The sequence below is a fragment of the Urtica dioica genome, chromosome 2 (genome assembly GCF_054948205.1).
Source record: "Urtica dioica subsp. dioica isolate 48M chromosome 2, U.dioica_male_clone48M_v1_H2, whole genome shotgun sequence".
NCBI lineage: Eukaryota > Viridiplantae > Streptophyta > Magnoliopsida > Rosales > Urticaceae > Urtica > Urtica dioica.
Genome location: NC_142757.1, coordinates 31,292,800 through 31,316,114, shown reverse-complemented (window position 1 = coordinate 31,316,114; position 23,315 = coordinate 31,292,800). Strand labels below are relative to the sequence as shown.

Here is a 23,315-nt window from a genome sequence, read left to right as displayed (position 1 = left end):
CTTTATTACATCGAATGCATAAAATAAAGACTACAACTCTTCTTGTGGGCACCATTGTCAACAAACTCCCACTTGACTCAAAGAAGATGTGTGTAGTCCTTCATGCCTAATCCTTCTCGATGTTTGTCGAAGACCTTGTTCGCTAGGGCCTTTGTGAATGGATTTGCCAGGTTTTCCACCATTGAGATCTTCTTCACTTCCACGTCTCTGCGCTGCACGATCTCTCGAATCAAATGGTATTTCCTCTCAATATGTTTAGAGCGCTTATGGCTTCGAGGTTTCTTTGAGTTAGCGACAGCCCCACTATTATCACAATAAAGGGTCATGGGCTCGTCGACGTTTGGAACAACTTCCAAATACTTAAGGAATTTTATAAGCCATACAGCCTCTTTGGATGCTTCACAAGCAGCCACATATTCTGCTTCCATTGTGGAGTCAGCAATACAAGATTGCTTAATACTCATCCACACAACAGCTCCACCATTAAGGATGAACACAGATCCCGAAGTGGATTTCCTGGAATCCTTATCCGCTTGAAAATCGGAGTCGATATATCCCGTCATAGTCAGGTCAGTACCTGAGTATGTAAGCATCAAGTTCCTAGTTCTTCGAAGATACTTAAGAACATTCTTAATAGCAATCCAGTGCTCGGGTCCAGGGTTGGATTGGAAACGGCTAACTACGCCAACAGCGAAACATATATCAGGTCTAGTGCAAAGCATAGCATACATGAGGCTTCCTACGGCAGAGGTGTAAGGAATTTTCCTCATGTCTTCAATCTCTTGTGCAGTTTTATGAGACTGGTCCTTAGAGAGTGAGACTCCATGCCTAAAGGGTGTTTGGCCCTTCTTGGAGTCTTGCATCGAGAAGCGATCCATCACCTTATCAATATAAGATGCTTGAGAGAGCGACAGGATCCAGTTTTTCCGATCTCGAAAGATTTGGATCCCCTGAATGTACGCGGCTTCTCCTAAATCCTTCATATCGAATTACTTTGTTAACCAGACATTAACCTCAGATAATTTACCCACATCGCTACCTATGAGTAATATATCATTGACATATAATACTAGAAACACAACTCTGCCTTCGTGTATTAACTTATAAACACAACGCTCATCTATTGACTGTTCAAAGCCGAAGCTTTTCACAGTTTCATCGAATCCAATATTCCATGACCTAGATGCTTGCTTTAGTCCATAACTGGATTTAAGCAACTCACAAACCTTGGTCTCTTGACCTTTTTCCACGAAACCGTCTGGTTGAGCCATGTAAATGCGCTCGTCAAGATTGCCATTCAGGAAGGCTGTCTTGACATCCATTTGCCAGATCTCATAGTCGAGAGCTACAGCTATGGATAGGAGTATGCGGATGGATTTAAGCATCGCGACTGGCGAGAATGTTTCTTCATAGTCAATCCCTTCTTGTTGGGTATAACCCTTAGCCACAAGTCGTGCTTTGAACATCTCGACGTTCCCATCCGGACCCATTTTCTTCTTGTATATCCACTTACACCCTACGGGTTTAATCCCTTCAGGAAGGTTTACAAGTTTCCAAACTTTGTTGACATACATCGAGTGCATTTCAACTTTCATGGCGTCAAGCCAAAGGGTTGATTCAGAACAAGCCATCGCTTGGCTATAGGAAACAGGATCATCCATGTCAGAGACGGCTACGAGAGAGTCTCCATAGGACATGTACATGTCAGGCTTTTGAGTAGCCCTCCCACTACGTCGAAGTACTACTTGACGAGATTCTGATGAGTTAGGTTGTGTTTCAGTTGGGGTAAGAACAGTTCTTACAGATGAGGTAGAAGCTTCCTCACCCAACTTTTCTTCAAGCACAATTTTGCTTCTAGGTTTTGCATCCTTCATAAAGTCCTCCTCAAGGAAACGAGCATTCGCGCTAACGAAATTCTTATCGTCCTCGGGACTATAGAATGTGAAACCTTTTGTTTCCTTCGGATATCCAACGAACAGACACAATTCTGACCTACTAGCCAACTTGCTAGTCTTTTGCCTCAGCACGTGTGCAGGGCAACCCCAAATTTTGATACGGCCAAGATTTACTTTACGGCCAGTCCATCGTTCATAAGGAGTACCAGGAACCGTTTTGGACGGAACTTGGTTCAGAATGTAAGCGGCTGTTTCGAGGGCATATCCCCAAAAGGAAAGAGGGAGTGATGAGTAACTCATCATTGATCTAACCATCTCCATAAGAGTTCGATTTCTTCTCTCTGACACTCCATTTTGTTGGGGTGTGCCAGGTGCGGTAAGCTGAGAAGCAATACCTTCTTCTTTAAGAAAGTCATCGAACTCTCCAAACGTATACTCACCACCTCGATCGGATCGAAGGGTTTTGATCTGTTTGCCAGTTTGCTTTTCCACTAAAGCCCTAAAGACCTTAAATACGTTAAAGGTCTCGGATTTATGTTTGAGCAAATAGACAAAACCATATCGCGAGTAATCATCGGTGAAGGTAACGAAGTATTCGTATCCTCCACGTGCATGTTGGCTGAGCGGACCAGATACATCAGAATGTACTAGTTCTAGCTACTCAGTGGCTCTTCGACCCTTATCGGAGAAAGGTCGCTTAGTCATTTTTCCTTCTATGCAAGATTCTCAAGTAGGTAGTGAACCTATTGCAGAGGCTTGGAGTGGACCGTCCCTCACAAGTCTCTTAATCCTGTCAAGACTGATATGAGCAAGTCTTAAGTGCCAGAGATATGCTGATTTTATTAGATCGGAGGATTCAGATAGTTTGATCCTCTTCGGCTCCCTAACTAGATCGTTATCTATTTCGGTGTCTAAAAGAGAAGGTTGAGTGGGATGGATGTAGAAAAGAGCATTCTTTATACATGCATCAGTGACAAAAGAATTATCAGGAAACGAAATACGAATTTCATTCTTAATGAACTTTAAACAATAATCTTGCTCAAGAAGACGAGCAACGGATATTAAGTTCTTCCCAAAGGTAGGAACAAAATAAACATTATTCAAGTTTAAAGTGCGGTCTTCAAAAGACTGCGTCACGGATCCCACAGCCTTCGCGGACACCAGGTTCCCATCACCCAATTTGAAACAAAACTCGCCTTCCTCTAAGCTTTTGCTTTTCATGAAACCATTCAAGGAACAACAAATATGGTTAGTAGTAGCGGAGTCAAGAATCCACGTTGATACATTATCAGCTACTAAGCATGCTTCGGTAACTAGTACAATACTATGTTCCTTTGCTTTGAGAGAGGCAGGACAATTTTTCTTTTCGGCCTTGTGAGGTCTCTTCTTAGATCCAGAGGTGGAGGCTTTGTGCTCAGTAGCATGAGCCTCTCTTTGATTCCTCTTTCTCTTAGTGAGACCTTTAGCAGTGTGAAGCTCCTTCATAAGCATGGTAACAGTGTACTCTAGCTTGTTCGTGGAGTAGTTCAACATGAAGGTATGAAAAGATTTGGGGAGAGTTGCCAAGATCATATCTATTTTGGTCTCCTCGTCAATCTTAGATCCTAGGATTTCCATTATATTCAGGTAGCTAATGATCATCATCATATAGTCCCTGACAGGAGTCCCAGCCTTCATGTGACAGTTCATAAATTGTCGGACTGCTTGTTGCCTTTCTTGATGCTTTTGCCCTCCAAACATCTTAAGGAAATTGTAGAGCATGTCGGTGGCAGTCTCGATGTCACGATGTTGTTGTTGCAACACATTGTTCATCGATGCTAAGATATAGCACCTCACAATCTCATCGGATCAAAGCCAGGCCGCTAAGTCATCTTTGTCCTCTTGAGTCGAATCATCATTCGTCAGATGAGGAAACGGGGTGCTGAGTACCCATTTGTGCTTGTTAACGGTAAGTATTATGTCGAGGTTATGTTTCCAATTAACGTAGTTTTTGGTTTCGAGTTTGTTCGAGGAAAGGATGATTGAGGGATGTTTGCGAGACATGTTGCTTAATAAAGTTGAAACAACATTATGATTTAGTCTTTGGTTTAGGATTTAAGTTTTTAAACATTTGATAAAATCCAAAGGTGTTATAAACTAAACGATAATTTACTCCTTCGAGGGAATGCCGCAAAAATCTCCATTTATAAGTAAATGACACATCATTAATGCTTAGCCAAGATGTCAATACACTAATTTTGACCAGCCACCTTTTAAATTGGTTTGATCACTCACATCCTTTCGCAGAGCCTCGAGGGAGGATTACTAGGGATTGAGTCTAAGTGTGTAACCAACCACTTAGTCCAAAAGATCGATTTTGAAAAACAATCCGCCGAGGGGAGGTCTTGTCTCATTGTCTCACTCTTGGACTTAGCTCATTGAGCAATGATCAGTGCAAATCGCCCTTGAGTACTCTCATTTAAGAGAGGACCACGAGGGTGACTCTTAGTCTGGCGACAATTGCACTTTTCATTAGTGTTGGGGATCGTGGGTTACAAACAACAAGTATAACCCTCCCACTTAGTTTTCGGAGTTGGTACATCGACTCTTATAAGTTCGGAAACGGTTTTCCTAGTTATAGAGCGATAGAGCGGACAACTAGAAAAGAATCCTAGATTTTCATGTTCAGAGCAGTGTTAGTGCATAAAGGCACAAGGGACATACTCGGATCTTTTCCTATTTTCTATTTCGGGAAAGTGCATGAGGGATGTGTGAACTTCAACTCACTTGAACACTTGAAAGTTTGATATTACACGTCTTTTAATTTTTCGGCTTGTCTACAAGGAGACCTCCCACTCAAATTTTCAAGAGCATATAGATTTTGAACATATGTGATATAGATATAGTTTTGAAAACATTTTGAAAACTTATTTGATTTGGATGACAAAATATTTTCAAGTTTGAAAACGAAAACGGTTTATCAAAATTCAAACTAGTTTTGTAAAATTCAATTTCAATTAAACTTTCAAAAATCAAAACATTTTAATCTTTCACATCATGTATATAATCTTATGAAAAACAATTTTGCTCAAGAAAATTTTCTCATTAGAGTTCTATAACTCTTGGTAGTGGGGCTGAAAATCCGGATTTCTAAAAAACTGGACTTTCGGAACAGCCGCGCACCTCGGAGTAAAATAGCGATAACAGGCAGCTCCAATGTCCTTTTGACCTAAAAACGGTGGCATTAGAAAGAGGACAGATAGAGCTTTAATTTGATTCAAGAATCATTAAATTTAGATTTCTGAGCAGAGAGTTATGCCACTTTTACTGCGGGTTTTACTCCAACTCGAAGAAAAAGAAATCATTAAAGTTCGGTCTTTTAAGGTGCGAAAAAGAATCGAGTGTAACGGAATGTTTTAGGAGGTTGTTAAAGTTTTTATTTGTGTTTTATTAGCAAGGTGATAACATGGTATAAAATAAATAACAACATGCATAAAACGATTCAAGTAAATAAAAGAAACTAGTAAGACAATACAACTAGTCACAAAATTTACTCGAAATTTTCTCAAACTTAAAAACACGTTTTTCAATATAAAAAATTAAAAACTTTTACAACTGATTCTAATGTGTTTTAAAACCATCCCAAACTCATAGAAAAACAACATGATTTTTAATTTAAATGCAAGAGCAATAAATTTTAAAAAAAAACTAAGAAAACAATTCTAACTTGTCACAAAATTAGTAAACTTTCGAAAACGATTTTCAAGCTCATAATTTTTAAATACATGTACATGCATATCTTTGACCATAGCTCTGATACCATTTGTTGGAATCGATCTAGGGTTTAAGAAAAAGTTTAACGCTTCGATAAGCGGCGGAATTTTAAAAATTTTCTTTTTACAAGTAAAACGTTTTTACTAACCTAGACAAGAGGAAGCACATGTAAATAAAAACTAATATGAGCATTAAAGATTACTAACCTTTCTTGAAGCTTGAACGTTGAGAAGCTTTTGGAGAGTTGCAACATTCGTCTCCCTCGCAGCACGTCTCTCTTTCTTTCCTCGGGAACTCGAGCAACCACGAAAGTTTCTATCACAAGAATCACTCGAGAAAGAAAGGAATTAGTGTGTGGGCACTTTTAAACAAGACGACTCGAGAACAAGTCTCAAAGTCGAAGAGCTAAAACACTAGGTCAAATGTGGACCTAGGTGCCAAAACAAAAACCGAAAATAACTAGAGAGAGAGAGAGAGAGAGGATCGGCCACAAGGTCTAGAGAGAGAAGCTCTCAATCTCTAACTTATGCGGAATGACTAGAATGAGAGGAATAAGGTCTCTATTTATAGGGGAGGCATGAGCAAATCTTATTTCCTCTTTTCTACCCATGTTGGACGTTCATGACATGTCATGCAAGTCCTTGGATTTGTTTCCTCATTCGTTCTCTCTTAGTTGGCCGAAAATGTTCCTCTTTTTCTTTTGGCAAGTATCTTCATACATTAATGCACAAAATAAACTCTATTTCCCACTATGGCATGAACGAAATTCAGCCTTATTTTCCTTGGGTTGGACGAAATTTGAGCTTCTAGAAGGAGCTTCTAGATCTTTCTTCATTTGTTCATGACAACATAAGAAAATGTCATAGTGAAATGAAATTCTATGAAATGAAATTAATCCTCAAGGCCCAAATTCTTTAAGTTGGCCGTGTGATTTAAATTTCATTTGTCATCATATGAAAATGTCAAAAAAATTTATTAACATTCATTTCGTCCTATGTCTAAAAAGACAAAAATACCCTTTAGACGATTTTCACAAAACTTGTCTCGTTCTTGTTTTGACTTAGCGGCTAGTTTAACTATTCCTACTTGATATGATTTGTGACAGTGACCTCATGGATCCAAATGAACAAAGCTTGAACTAAATACTTGGACTCAAAAGTTCACAAACCTTTTCCAATTTTAGCTTAATGTCAACTGACTCCACTAAAGAGTTGACACTGAAAATCTCTCGGTTCAAATGAATTTATTTTCTACTCAAGAATTCAACCTAATTGTAATGAGCGGATCCACTGAATATTATCTATGTTTACCCTTCATGAATATCATCAGCTAGTCGGGATTTACAAAATTACCATTTTACCCTTCTAGCTGTTATTTCCTCAACTCCTTTGTCGCTTGTGAATAAGTCATAAACAATGTATTGACGAGGAGCTAACAAGTCACATTGTTTCATCCAAAAGAGTCAAGACTCAATTTGGACACTGGCCAGTTCATTTATTCACATTCCAATGAACAAAGCATGAGGTGATATACATTGCATTTCAACAATCTTGTACATGAATTCCATATCTATGAGAACTTCACAAAGTTACTCATGACATTCTCACAACTTAGTATTTCACCAATAGGCCTTGTTCGGAATCACATAGTGAGTCCGAACTCTGACTTTCTCAAATGAGAATACGTAAGTTGTGAAATGGCATGTCTCATTTCAGGCTTAAGGTAAGCATGATGCAATTCATACGTAGTGACTTCGAGACATAAGAGGTTAAATGGTTTGTTCTTATCTTGTCTCTAGAAGTGCACTGGTCAATTCAGTACCTTCGGAAGATACCTAGAAAAACTATAGAGTCTCCAACTCTCAATGCCCCATAACCAGACATCATAGATTCTCCTAACAATCGTACTGAGGTCAATAGTCATTTGACCCTTAGATTGCGAATATATCGTTTTAAGCAAACTACGAAGAGTTTGTTCATGCAAATCTACATTTGTCTCTTCGTAAGTTGTTAAGTTTGTTTATGGGACTAAAGACTAATGTTTTATCATAAAGCTTCAAACAGACAAGGAAGAATGAATGAACGTTTCAACTTTTTATTAATGAATAAGCAATTACAAGCAAGAGTCTTCGTGAGACTTTATTACATCAAATGTATAAAATAAAGACTACAACTCTTCTTGTGGGCACCATTGTCAACGACCGTACCAAAAATTGATGAGATAAGTTGCGCATCTTCCCCCCGCGCACCAAGGGCATCCAAGTCGGACACTCCGCACGACACATCGTCTTCCCGTGCACCGCTCCCGTCCGCGCGACGTAGGTCGCGTGGCGCACAATCCATCCGCGCGGCGCACAAACCGTAAAGATTAAATTCAACGCATGCGCCACGGCTCACTGCACGCGCCTTGCCTCTGCCCAAGGGCTATTTTTCAGCCCTCATACTCACGATAAATACCCCTCACCTCAGAGGGATTCGGGTAACTTTTTCCAAACACTCTCTACTCGATTCTAGAGTTCTGAAACGTTGTCAAGTACTCTCCGCGCAAGGTTTTCTCTTATCAAGTCACAAATCTCTTAAATATTATTTGCAAATATCGGTGTCCCCACCTCAAGCATAGCAATCAGATTAATGTTGAACGTCAAATCGCGTCCCAGAGGCACTGTCTATGTGCCCCTCTAAGCTTACTTTCTCTTATTTTTATTATTAAATATCTTCTTGAGCTAGAGGAGTAACACTCATGACTTTCGAGTTTCTCACGCTTCGTTCAGGTGGCCACTTGGTTTGATCTTGGGTCGAACCGTCCGAAACTTTTAATAGTAGTTCAATTTTCAGTGACAACTTGAATAATAAGATACGTAATGTAGTTAGTGTTTCCTACCCTGTACACTAAAGACAAACTTATTTTTTTCCCTTAAAATAAAGTGCCTTGTTAATCTTGGATTATATATTATTATATATATATAAAGCAAAACCCCTAATTCACTATTAATAATACAGTAACCAGATTTTTTCTTAAAATTTCCAAAAATACATACTTAAGTTTTAAAATGACATAAATAACCATATAACAAAATTCCAAAAACAACTTTAAAAAACGAAAATTCCAGAAACAACTCTAAAAAACGAAAATTCTAAAAATAACTCTAAAAATGAAAAATTTTGTGAGATCATAATCAAGATGTTGGTTAATCATAATTTTTGTGTTGCTAAAAAAAAATTGCGTTCATAATTGTAACTTACTATTTTTTTTTTTTTTTATATCTGAGTTATTATTTAATTAAAATGGTTTAAATATATATTAAAAAGTGGTAAAAAATACTATTTTTTACGTATGACACGTGATAATCAACAATTACAAACCATTCACATTATTATCTAAATTAAAATTTATCAAACCTCCCGGGCAACGCCGGGGTCTATTTCTTGTATATATATATATATATATATATATATATATATATATATATATATATATATTTAGTCTTTGAAAATAGTTTATATATAAAAGGAAATGTTTTATGAATAGTTTACTGGATTTTCTTATAAACAGTCATGTTTATTTATTCAAAAACTAGAAAACAATAAACGCAGTTACTTTTAAACAAAAGTATTTGTTTACTGGTTTGTTTGTTTTACTATCTAATATGTTTTTGTTTGTTTATAAACGAAATTATTTTTCCTTTTAAAGCGAAATCAATGGTCATAATTACTAGTTTGTTAGTTTACAAACAGGAGTGTTTATTAATAAATAAATAAAAAAAGTAATTTGTGCAGATTAAATTTTTTATTTTTTTCCATAAAACTACAAAATAAATTTGGTTATTTTAAAAAATTAAATTTGATTTTTTTTTTTTTTTTTTAGTTTTGAAGTCGTTTACAGAATAATTAATGAAACTCAAATGTGCTAAACAAAGAAACCAATTAATTACTCATGCAGCATACTTTCACATTTATTACAATTTATTTTAATTATTATTTATAAACGGGTTTGCTTCAATTAATGGGTTTATTTTAATGATTCATTATTTAAACTCAAATTCTTTTTTTTTATAAAGGGTAAAATTTTCATATAAACGTTAGCCTTAATTCAGGATGGCTAGTTTTAATTACCTTACAAACCACGGCTACTTTGCAGATGACCGAACTTAATATGGCTAGTTTGCATAATTGCCCTAAAATCGAATTAGAAATTGCCTAATTTGCCACCAATTTCATAACATTTTTCCACTTTCCACCAAAATGCTAATTTTTTCCAAAATACCACCATCTATGTCAACAATATTGACATCTATGTTTGTCTTTCACTATTAGATGTCAACATTGTTGACATCTATGTCAAAAATGTTGACATAGAGGTGGCATTTTGGGAAAATTTAGCGTTTTGGTGGAAAATGGGAAAATGTTATGAAATTTGTGACAAATTAGACGATTTCTCAAATCGAATCTCTATAAGATTTTTAGGAAGCTATAGGATCTCCAACCTCCTATATCTCATAATCAGACATCACAAATTCTCCTAACAATCAATACGTGGATCAAATGTCCTTTTAGTCCTAAGATTGTGAATATAAAGATATAAATGACTATTAAAAGAGTTTGCTATGCTTTGTTAATTATTTCAGGGCAAGACTTAATAGTCATAGCTCATTCTTAAGATAGAATGAATGTTTAAGTTAATTGATTTACTCATATATTTCTTTAGTTGAAAATTGCATTAGGGTTTAGAAAAACGTTTTGACACATCAAGATACGGCGGAAAACAAAACTTTTTCTTATCTAACGAAAACTCATTTCAGGTGAAACCTACACATGATACATGAAAACATTAAACGAGACTAATATTTAACTTGATGGTCCCGCAATTCAACCACCTTGTTGATGCTGTAGAGTAATCACAAAAAGAATCTTCAACACTAGTCTAGAATTTCGTGTATACTATGTGAGTAGGCCTAAGTAAATTCTAATGAATTAAATCTAATTTCAAGCCACTAGAATTACTTGAAACATCTTGGTTTGATTCCTAAGAATTCGAGACCAAGTATCAAAGAGAGCGAGAGAAATAATATTTCGAAAATAGCCCATGAGTGGTTCGATTTGGTTTTCAATTCGATCGATTCTCCCATCTCCGGGATCTTTGACTTGTTTCGGTAAGGTGCTAATCTTCGGAGCTGCCTTATTTTGGCTCTGCCTAGTATCGTTGGTGTTTGGCTCGTCATTCGAGCGCTGAGGTAAAGAATAAGAGAATTCTTCTATGTGCCCATGGTCAGGATTCTCAGGATCCTCTCCATGTGGATTTTTCGAAACCTCATGACCGAGCCTCAGACGAGTGCCCTCGAGAAGGTTTTTATTTTTCTCGTCGAGAAGAGCATGGAAGAAAGGATTGTCTCCTTTTATCCTCGGGAAAATGTCCATCAGTCGTCTGAGGCTGAATTGGTGAGGTAGCAATAGCTTGGATGTGTGAAAAGAGGGTGAAAAATGAGTTTGTGCAAGGTAGGATGGCCATATGGCTTGTTTGGTGGCTGTACAGCCTTATTGGTCTCAAGGGGTGGCCGTACACTATAGCTGTAAAGCCGAGTCACACAGCTGTGTGGCTATGTTGGAGTCATAGGATGGCCGTATGGTACATTTTATGGCCGTACGGAAAGTTTCGAGTCACAGGGTTGCCGTACGGCACTTTTCGTGGCCGTACAAAATTTTTAGAGCCATAGGGTGGTCGTACGGCACTTTTCATGTCCGTACGGCCGGGCGGGAGTCGAGGAATGGCTGTACGATCTGTCATTTGGTCGTATGGCAGTGCAAGGTCATGGGGGAGTCATGACCCGGCTGTACAGTAAGTCATCTGGCCTTACGGCCATGGGAGAGTCATGACTCGGGCGTACGGCAGGGTCATGTGGCCGTATAGTCATTTGGGAGTCATGACTTAGCTGTACGGCATATCTGCTGGCCATACGGCAATGGCAAGGCTTGGTAGAGGCCCTTTAAGGCATGGGCAAGTGTGGTCAAGGCTTGACGAGTCTCTGGCGAGATGTGTCAAGTCTCGGCGAGGCTTGTCAAGTCTTCGGCGAGGCGTGTCAAGTCTCCGGCAAGGCATGTCACGTTCATGGCAAGGCGAGTCATTTTGCTTATGAATGGGTCATTTTTCGGCGCCAAAAAATGACGCATTGACATACTCAGTGACATGTAGGTCGCAAATGGTGCAAAAAACTGCATTAACAAGAAGTGATAGTTTTGGAGTAGAAGTTTCTCCAACGCACATCATTTTTTTTTTTGCACGAAAATGATACAAAATTTGTTATGATAAGTATAGTCTCACACCTAAGATCAGTCTTTCTATGGTTTCTTGGAGACTGTGACCTTTCAGGTTCGTCCCCAATACATATAGCCCAATTTAAATTTTAACGTCAAAGGAGTAACGGTGCAACCAAAATAAGAGTTTAGTGATTTTTCCCGTCGAAAAAAAAGAATGAGGACTGAACTGAGCCTAGCGTAAGAGTTTAGTGATTTTTGTCGTCGTTTTCCCTTGAAACTCTGGTGTAATATAAAATCGGATGGGCTATTTTTTAAATAATCCAAACTTTGGCTACTTTTGAAAATAAAAGTTGGTTATTGGGCTATTGGGCTTATTCACCTTTTTTTATTATAATTTTGACTCTTATTTAAATTATTCATAAAAATAAATTGCATATCATTAATTAAAAAATAGAGTAAATAAAATAACATGAATTGAACACAACATACTAAATAAAGTACCACAACAATTATACTCAATCTCAATAAAAGTTAAACTTAACCCACACATCATAATAAAAAAATAAAAATAAAATATATATCTTTAAGGGCAGTGTAGCAAAATAGCCAAAATGAAACTATAAAATTTGTTTTTAGCCCATGTTTCACAACTTTTAGGGAAATAGTCAACATGTTTACGTGGCAATAATTAAGGTATGATTTGCCCTTATTTATTAACAAATTCGTCATTTTCTCTCTCCTACTTTTTTCCTACATTTTTTTTTACATAAAAACTTTAAAAAATCATATCTATCTCATATGAACTCGAAATTGAGTGATTCAAAATCTTACGGATTCGTGACGCTGAGATCTTCAAAAATAGATCCATTGTGTTTGATAAAAAAAATCATGTTTAATACCATAAATGTAGAAAAATCACATTAACACCTTAAATATGGAAATAGTTGAAATTTTTTGAAATTATCGACATAAATATAATTTTTCATCAAACACAATGGGTCTATTTTTGAAGATCTCGACGCCACGAATTTGTAGGATCTGAAATCACTCAATTTTCGAGTTCGTATGAGAAAGATATGATTTTTTTGAAGTTTTGATGCAAAAAAAATTATTTGAAAAAAATAGGAAATAGAAAGTGAAGAATTTGTTAATAAATAAGGGCAAATCAGACCTTAATTATTGACACATAAGGCATTTGGCTATATCCCTAAAAATTGTCAAACATAGGCTAAATCCAAAATCACATGTTTAAAGTGAACTAATTACCTACAAATCTCTATCTTTAACCTATGACTGTAATCCCAAAAATATGTTTGTTTGTTTTTTCAATGTGATTTTTATTATTTAAAAAAATATTTTGTGAAACTAACATAATATTTAATATTATTATAAATTAATTTGATATTGTTGATATAAAATAACAATACAATATTTATAAGATTACTATTGGCATAACAAGTTAATAGATGAATTAATATGTAATTGATATAAAGTAATATTGAAAGCTATAAAAAGAGAATATTATGTTTTGTGTGAGAAATTATGTTGTGAGTTGGAGATAAAAATACTATCTGATGTGATAGTTTCACCATTTGATATAAAATTTGTATAATTTTAGTGTTGCGGGTTAGAGATAGCCTTAACTTTGTTTGTTATCTCACACGACGTGAATTCGAATTGCTTATTTCGAGTGTATATGGGTCGGAGTCTAGTTGACTTTTCTTCCTTAACCAATTCTTGTCTTGGCACATTATGCACTCTTTTCCGAAACAATTTTTTTCTCATCAATGTTGATGAAGTCAGACACAAATACTTCTCAAATTTTTATTATATTTTGGTCTTTCTAATTGTCACACGGTGTTTTAGAACCCGGAGCTTTTAGAAACTTCGGCAAAAAGCAAGAGGTGGCGGAAAAAGCAGAAGCTGAAGAAGCACCGGAGCGGCGGTGGTTCTACGACTCTCTTTGTTGATAAATAATCAATCGAGAGGCAATTCCGGTAGACTCAACTAGAGATTGACGACTACAGCTTCTAGCTCAGGTCGGATTTAGTTTGTTGACCCATGCATTCATGGTGATTTCGTGACCGTAGTTTGTATAGTGATCGATCTATTTTATACATTATTTTTCAGTACAATATTTTATCTATGTAAGGTATTTATTTATTAATTTTCAATATATTATTTGTTATTAGTTATTAGCATAGATCCAAAGTGGGTTAAAGTTGAACAATAAAACGATGTAACACTGTTCGGGAAGGAAAAAGAAAGGTCAAAAAACAAAAAGAAACCAAAACAGGAAAAAGAAAAAGAAAAGAAAGAAAGCGAAAGGTGAGAAAAGAAGAGGGTATGGTGTGATTTGCTTTTGCTTTTGCTTTTCTTTTTTCGCTCTCTATTTCTCTAGACAGGAATCTTTCAAAATCCAAAGCAGAAATCAGAAAGAAAAACGATATTAATCAAAAGAAAATAAAGATCACCTCAAAAAGCAGAGAAAAGAAGAAGAAAAAATTATATAATAAAAGACATGTAATTGAAAGTCACGCTTTGCTTTCTCATGTTACCTTATCTATCGTCAAGAACGCTAAAATTTCATAAATTGAATTCAGATCAGATATTTCAATAAGGTTACTAAAATTTATTTTTGAACAGTATTACACGATATTTGTTGTAATATTATTTATGTGGTATAAAAGTTAAACCAAATACATTATATAATTTTATTAATTCATACTGAATAATTAATATATATATATATATATATTTTAGATTAAACATATAATTAATAGATAATTATATTAAATTTAAGCAATATTCTTATAAATATTTTCTTTAGTATAAAATTTAGTGTAATATTATTGGAACAATATTAAAGTTTGGTATAAAAATTAGAGTTATTAGTGGCAAATATATTCAATGTTTTTTTTTACTTTTTGCAGTTTAATACTCATTCTTTAATAGTTGCGAAAAAAATACTCAATGTTACAATATCATTCCACCGTTACTACTTGTTTGTTAAAATTGATGGAAAGATACATTTAAGCCAGCAAAACTTAAATATAAACATCATATTTTTATAATATCTACAAAACCTAAAAAAAATTGCTCACTCTCTGTCTTTGGTCTAAATTATCTACCTCTCTAACGCATTTTCGTTTATTTTAATATTGAAATAGCTCGAATACTATTTATTTTTAAATAAATTACAAATATATTAAACTAACAATAAATAAAGAGCTAGAAGCAATTTATTTAATTTTTAATTTAAAATTATTTACCTTCTAAAGCATTAAAAGAATTAAAAATTAACAATAAATAAAATGCTATTAACATGAAATTTGCTAAAAAAAAATCGTATCTATAAATATACATGCTCAGTGAGAAAATAATTGTATATATAATTTAGCTCATTCAAATGACTCGTGTCTTTCCATCCATTTTACGGACAAGTAGTATCGGTGGAAGAATATTGTAACATTGAATATTGAACATTTATTTACAGTAAAATTGCCACATAAATAATGTTTGTATTAGAGATGCTCTTGCTTTAAACGAATTTCTTTGTTTCATCCATATATAATATCTATCTCTCTTTATTTTATTTTTTTGTGGTTTTAAATACATAAATCAAAATAATAATAATAATATTTTATTAATTATTAACCTATTAACTATCCACTAGTAATTATTATTTTAAGAGACAATTTGGTCAATAACCCAATAGTCCACCCTCCTTTTAAAAAATAGCTCAAATTTAATTTTATTAGAGAAATAACCCACTAGGCCGAAGATAATAAAATTAACTGAACAGTTAATTTAATTAACTTCAGTCAAGTGAGGTATTTTCCTAATAAAATGAAACTTTACTAGATCTTTAACAAGAGGTAGAGGATTAGTTCGTTGCAACAAATACTTGTTAGTTTAATAATTGATTTAAAATAGTCGGACTTTAATAAATTAATTTTCACTATAAACTAATTAATTTTAAAAAAACTAATTAATTTGATTTCGAGCCATACACCTTAACCTAAAAAATTCTAAAAATAAATCAAGATGCAGTTTTTTAAAAAGAAACGATCATTCAAACAAGGGTTATTAAGTTATATAGCCACACGGATATAATGGATTGAGATATAGCCCACCTTTGATTAATTTCTTGTAAATAGCCAAATAAACTTATTAACAGATTAATAAAAGCCTTATTTAACACAACCAAACATATATTTTAGGTAGTTAATAGGCTGCCACGTATGCAAGTTGGCTATTTACAAATTATTTACCAAAAGTTGGCTAATTTACAATTCCTATAGTTTAGGTGGTTTACGTAGCTAATTTTTTGTTCAAACAAATATGAATAACTTATTTATTAACATATCTCAGTTGCATATTATAGCATCATCATATGTAAGATGGTTAGCCATCAATTGGGCCGAATTGGCCTCGGACCACCAAATCTACCTTCTTTTTAAGAAGTTTTGGGTCGGCCCAAGGTTTTTATTTTTTATTTTTTTTATGAACGATTCTAATAGAATTTAGCATGTTAAAGGGGTGTGTTGGGTTGCGGGTGTAAGTCATCATCTCTGACCCATCACAGGGTCTCAAGAAAGTACAAATCGGGCTTGGATAGAGCCCAACCTCTTTAAAATTTTTTAAAAAAAAACTTTTTATTTCATTTAATATATGAAAACTCTTTTCATAGTTACATTAAATTATTATAAATGATATAATTATTGTTAATTAAAATATATTTATTTTTAATATAAAATGTATTTTTTAACTAAAATATTTTTATTTATAATTTTCTAAAAAGTTCGAGTTTAAAATAAAAAAAATTTCTTTTAGTTTTTATATATGAAAACTATTTCCACATTTAAATAAAATTATTATAAATGATATAATTATTTTTACATTAAAATATGGTTAGTTTTTATATAAAATGTATTTTTTCAACTAATATATATATATATATATATATATATATATTTATACTTTTCTAAAAAGGTTCGAGTCTATGCTTTTATTTAGCTCGGTTTAGGCCTTTTATAGGCACTGGTCTGACCCTCGACCTCGAGGGATGAGGCTTGGTATCGGGTTAGTCGTAATGTCCTATTTTCTAGGCTCGGTTTGTCTACCTAATAAAAGAGTTTGGGTTGGACTCGGGGTCGAGCTTCCACTGGGTTTAAAAAGTCATTAAGATTGACAAAAAAAATACGTGTATGAACAAGGCCAACAATACAAAACAAGAAAATAGTTTCGTTCTTACTAAAATTATGGTTTCCATCGAAATATAATTTATAGATATTTTATGGAACTAAAAAAAATATCAATCTCGGTTTCATAATTTTAATTATCAAGAATTTGTTGTAACTAACCATTTCACTAGCTCCTTTCAAGATTTTAGCCAAAGTTTCATTTTATTAAAAATATAGCTACCTTGGTTAATTATTTTACTGCAGGCCTAGTGGGCTTTTTAAAAACAAATGAAACTTTGACTACTTTTTTAAAGGAGGATGGACTATTGACCTAATTGCCCCTTTAATTTTACAAAAAAATCAGGTAACTAGCCAACTAAAACGTTTGGCATTGCTATATAGCCAACGTTTTGTAAATCTTAAGTAAATAGTCATAAAGATGACGAGACATTCCTGATTTGCTTTTCCATTGAAATAATTGGCCACATAAGCCTTACAAACGCTGTCAATTGCGGTTTAGCCAACATTTGGTTAATTATTTGTAAATAGCCAATACGCTTACGTGGCATGACATTAACTGAATTTTTTTTTACTCATTTGCCCTTATTAATTTCGGTCTTCATTATATAAGAGGCAGTTTTTTTTTTAAATTTCGAAATAAACTGAAAGGGAAAGTAGTTATATTGGACGTGTGTTGGCTCTATTAATATCGGCTTTAATGTTTAATTCTCTTATTTTCCTTAATCAGTTATTGTATTCTCCTTAAATATTGGACGTGTGTATATGAAATATATAGCGGTTGGTTTTCGAAAATTAGTTTATATATTTGTGGCAGAATAGAATATACACAGTATCCCACAAAAATAAGCATTTATAGATATTATTCTGATTCATTATTGGCTTCGCTCATTGAATCTGGTAAGGATCTCGGTTCTCATAATTTTTCACGTTCTCTGTTGTTAATTGATTTGTCAGCTTATTTACAATACAAATAAATTTTAAATAAATTTTATATTTACTGTCTATTAACAGGCTTCAGTAAATAGCGTGTATTTTGCTCACAAATTTTATTGTTATAAGCAAAAACAGATTTTCTGCAGATTGTAAATGAACCAGTATATTTAACGTGACATCAATTTACATATAAATGAATCAATTTACAATTTACATGACTCTTATTTACAACTCAAACACGCACAAAAAAAAAAAACTTTCATTTGTATTCTTTCTTATTGGATTTAAAAACCAGAGCGATCATCCATTTTTTCCAATCTTTTATTTCTCCGAATCGAAGTGGAAACCCTAGAGATCGGCGATGGAGGAGAGGCATCGCGAGGACGATCGGAACGAGAGTAGCGACTACACGTCGGAGGACGAAGGGACCGAAGATTACCAGCGAGGAGGCTATCACGCCGCGACGAAACCAGACAAGTATATAAAACCAGGTTCGAAAAAATCAAATTTGTAAACTCTCTGGATATTACCTTTCTTCGCCGTCGGGTTTGATGTTATGGTCGTCGTTTATGTTAATGATCCTAAAATTATCAGTCGCCCAAAAGAAGAAGATTTTTCGCCGATGAAACCAGAGCACGCGATTAATTTTTTGGGTTTTCAATTTTGTGGATTTCGTGTTTGACATTTTTGTTTGTGTGAGAGAGAAGATTGCAGTTAATGGCCGAATATATTGGTTTAAATGATTTTATTTTGTGTGAGAGAGAAGATTACAGTTAATGTCCGAATATATTGTTTTAAAGGATTTAATTGTCGTGAGGTAAATGGGCGGGAACGGTTGGGAGGTTATTTTGATATTTTTATCTATGTAAATAAATTGGACTGACTATTAACCCGAAATTAACAGAATGTTGGCCAAATCCAAAACTGTCTAAATATGGGAGGCTATTTAGCTATATTACCCATAAAAAAGTGTGGTATTTACCTCAATTTACGCGTGTAAATACATGGAAGTTGTTATTTACCTAAGATTTATGAAACATTGGCTATATAACAATATGAAACCGTAAATATGGCTATATACCTAATAGATCCTTAATTTTATAATGAATTTATTTGATTTCAAATGGCTTTTAGAGTAGTTTTTTTTTATATTAATGAGCAAAATGAAAATGTTAAGTAATGAACAACAGATTGAAAAATCTTGTTAAAAATATTCCAAGAAAACTCAATGGAGAAAATGTGGATAGACGAAAGAATGTCTATAAATACTGGAAACTAAAATAATAACTACTTTAACATGTATATATTTGTGAAATCAAGATCAAAACCATCTACGAGGTCTATGTTGTCGAATGCGTTCTGCACCCATCTTTAATATAACGTAGAACATTGAAGAGTATCTACAATGCAGTGTAGAGCTCCCGAAGTTTAGATTGTCATCGTGTGAGTTGAACAAGTTTGAGATTGATTAATGAAGAAGAAATGAGAATTTGGGGTGCATTTGATGAGAAAGTTCAATTTTTCTTTAAACTTTAGAGCACATAATGGATAAAAAATAAAAAAAATATATTTTCTGAGTCGTTCGATCTGTATAGAAACCCAACAGCTAAAATTTTCAAAAATATATAAATACGGGAAAATTTGAGAAAACAATCAATTAAGATTTACTAATGAGAACAAGTTAATGATTCGCAAAACAAACCAAAATAAAATTCGAATTCAATTTTGGAATCAGACGGAACATCTTGTTGTGATTTGTACCATTTTAAAAGACCCAAGTTTAAAGAGTATGAATAAGTGTAGCTACTTTTTTTGTATCTGTTAAAAAAATACTTGTAAAAGCGCACTCATTAACCCATATTCTTAAACGAGACGAATACTAGATATATCCAACACGTACATGGTGTAAAAATTGTGTACCCACACTCTTGTTTAACAGATTCACCCATTTGTTACTCGAATCCGTCCACCCATTTTAGAGAGAGTAATAATGACATCTATGATCATCATATGGAAAATGACACACACACATATCCTGTTTTGAGTGAAACGTCGGTTTAACATTTGGTGTTAAAAAATCGAGTTTGTAAATTATGTTTAATTAAAATAACAAAATTATATCCTAAAATAGATAGTTGTACTACAAATATTATTTTTATTAATTTTTCAATAATGTTGACTCCGATACTTGTAAGTGAACATCATTTTACCCTTATTAATTCGCGCATTATAGCCCTATACGTAATTTATTAAAAAAAAAACAACGATCTGTGAAATTTGAAACATCGTAGAGAACACAAACGGATGAAATGATAAAAATGGACATTTAGTAATTATCGAAATTATTGATTCGTGCGTGAAACCCAGGAATCAATGTTGCATATTTGAGAGGTATGAATTCTAATAATATATTTGGATTTCAAAATTTGGAGATTGTTTTTTTATAAATAAATTACAAATGAGACTATTAAGCGCGAATAAATAAAAATAAAATGAGATTTACGTATAAATATCATAATCAATATTAATAAAAAAATCAATATAAGAATATTCGTTGGAAAACTATCTAAAATTTTAGGGGTATAATTCCGTTATATAAATCTAAAAAAAAAAGTATCACTTAAACGTAAAATATACTTACATACGTGTCATTTTCCCTTCATTTTATCTAGTCACAGTTGCAAAATTGAATTAATATTTATTATTATTACTCCTCGATTTTAATTATTTCGGATCAAAACCCATTTGCCAAACAGACCCTAGAGTGGCAGACCTCGGTTAAAGATTTAGTAGACCAATAGGCCCAGAACAGTCATTTCACCATCGAGCGTCCCTAGAAAGAGAGAGAGAAACGTTGAGCGAGTGAGAGAGTGCGAGAGAGTTTGTCACAGATTTTATGTAATTACTTGAATTTATATGATTATACATCTCATAAAGACATTTTCTTCTTCGCTTTCTCTCTCATTGTCACACTGTCCGTTGGAGCCAAACAGTCTCTTTCCATTCTTCTTCAAAGCTCCCACCCACTGAAAAGCTCTCTCTCATCTGGAACATGATCGTCGCCACCGTCTCCGCCACGAGAGAGGGGAAATCGCAGAGCCTGTTATGAATCCGGCGATCGAACCGCCATTGCCGTTGCCGCCGCAGCCGCACCACCCGTCGACTTCCTGCGCCCGCCATCCCGAAGAGCAGTTCACCGGCTTCTGCCCCTCATGCCTCTGCGAGCGCCTCTCCGTGCTCGACCAGAACGCCTCTTCTTCCTCCACCTCCGCCTCCCGGAAACCCACCGCCGCCGCCGCCCTCAGAGCCATCTTTAGGCCCCCCTCCGGCGCCTCCGCCGCGGCTCCGTCGTTTCTCCCCGAGCTCCGCCGGACTAAGTCCTTCTCGGCCTCGAAGAACACAGGCGAGGGCTACTTCTCCGGCGCTTTCGAGCCGCAGAGGAAGTCCTGCGACGTCCGCGGGAGGAGCACCCTCTGGAACCTATTCACTCAGGACGACGACCGCTTTCCTCAGCCACCGGCGATTTCAGCGTCGGCGGCGATCGCGGACGCCTTGGAGAGCGGGAGGCCGTCGCTGTCGGGAGTGCCGAACCCGGTAATCGAGGACGAGGAGATTGTGGAGGAGGTGGCCGTTAGGGTTTCGAACGCGAGTAATCTGGTGGAGCCTGAGATCGTGGAGGAGAGGGAAACAGAGGCGGAAGAGCTTTTCGAGCTGAAGGCGATGAAGGACCACATAGATCTCGACTCTCAGTCCAAGAGGCGGGACTTGAAGGAGATCGCCGGGAGCTTCTGGTCTGCCGCGTCGGTGCTCAGCAAGAAGCTTCAGAAGTGGCGGCAGAAGCAGAAGCTGAAGAAGCGCCAGGGCGGCTCCGCGACTCTCCCGGTGGAGAAGCCCATCGGGAGGCAGTTCCGAGAGACTCAGTCGGAGATCGCCGACTACGGCTTCGGGCGCCGGTCCTGCGACACGGATCCGAGGTTCTCCCTGGACGCCGGCCGCATGTCCCTCGACGCCTGCCGGGTCTCGTTCGACGACCCGCGTTACTCGTTCGACGAGCCGAGGGCGTCCTGGGACGGCCACCTGGCGGGAAGGACCTTCCCGCGGATGCCGACGATGCTGTCCGTGGTGGAGGACGCGCCGGTGGCCCGCTCCGACGCGCACATTCCGGTGGAGGAGCCGATCAGCGAGTCGCCGGAGCTTGGTCCCCCGGGGGAGGAGGAGGCGTTTCCCGGCGGCTCAGCGCAGACGAGGGACTACTACTCGGACTCGTCGACGAGGCGCCCGCGGCGCAGCCTCGACCGGTCGAACTCCATCCGCAAGACGGCTCAGGCGGTGGTGGCGGAGATCGACGAGATGAAGTCCTCGAACGCCAAAGTCACGCCCGCGGACCACTCCACGTCCAACTCCAACCACTCCAACCCGGGCTCTCTGAGGGACGAGTACTCGGAGGTGAAGAAGTCGCGGCGGTGGACGTGGAACATCTGGGGGCTGATCCAGCGGCGGCCGAGGCCCAACGGGGTGGAGCGCTCCTTCTCCGAGACGTTTGGGGATCGCAGCGGCTTCGGGTACACGCGCAGCGCCAGCTGGAGGAGCTCTTCCATGCGCGCACCCGAGCCCATGCCCAAAATGAAGAGCAAGGAAGAGCCGTTGGGTCTGGAGCGCAACCGCAGCGCTCGTTCCGTCGACAACGGCTTGCTGCGCTTCTACCTCGCTCCCCTCCGAAGCAACAGCGCCCGCAGAAACGCTGCCGCCAACGGCAAGGGAAGGTATAATCACGCACACTCCATAGCCAGAAGTGTGCTCAGACTCTACTGAGAAATCATCAACACCACACTCGTTCATTTTTTTTTCCATTCCCATTACGTGTTTTTTTGTTTTTCTTTCGGTGGGGGTTACTGTTACTATTATTATTCTTACTAATTTATGTCCTTACATTTTTGCTGCCTTTTTCTTTCATCGGTTGTGTAAAACCCACACAATCCCTTTGTAATTTTCTGCTTGGTTGGTTGGATTAAAAAAAAAAAAAACTCAACTTTGATATCTGTTTCGTTCATGCTTCTATGCTAAATCGAGTAATTACTAGCAGTTTCCATTTTTTTTTTTTTTTTGTTTCTTGGTTTTGTTCTAGCAGCTTCGAACATGTAGATCAGAACCTTGTTCTTAGGGCTTTTCTTCTTTGGAACTTCTTTTTAGTGTTTTCTACGCTAATAGTACTACGCATATAGAAATAAGGACATATATATTACGTAAAATATGAGCGAGTTAATTAGGGAGACAAG

At 36.3% G+C, this 23,315-nt stretch overlaps 1 protein-coding gene across 1 annotated transcript; it reads left to right on the top strand.

Moving 5' to 3' along the window:
• Positions 1-20,834: 20,834 nt before the first annotated feature.
• Positions 20,835-23,076, top strand: LOC149404347 (protein OCTOPUS-like). The gene has a single exon (XM_089605309.1). It carries the CDS (start codon positions 21,145-21,147, stop codon positions 22,849-22,851), a length of 1,707 nt encoding a protein of 568 aa, XP_089461435.1. The 5' UTR covers positions 20,835-21,144; the 3' UTR covers positions 22,852-23,076.
• Positions 23,077-23,315: the final 239 nt, after the last annotated feature.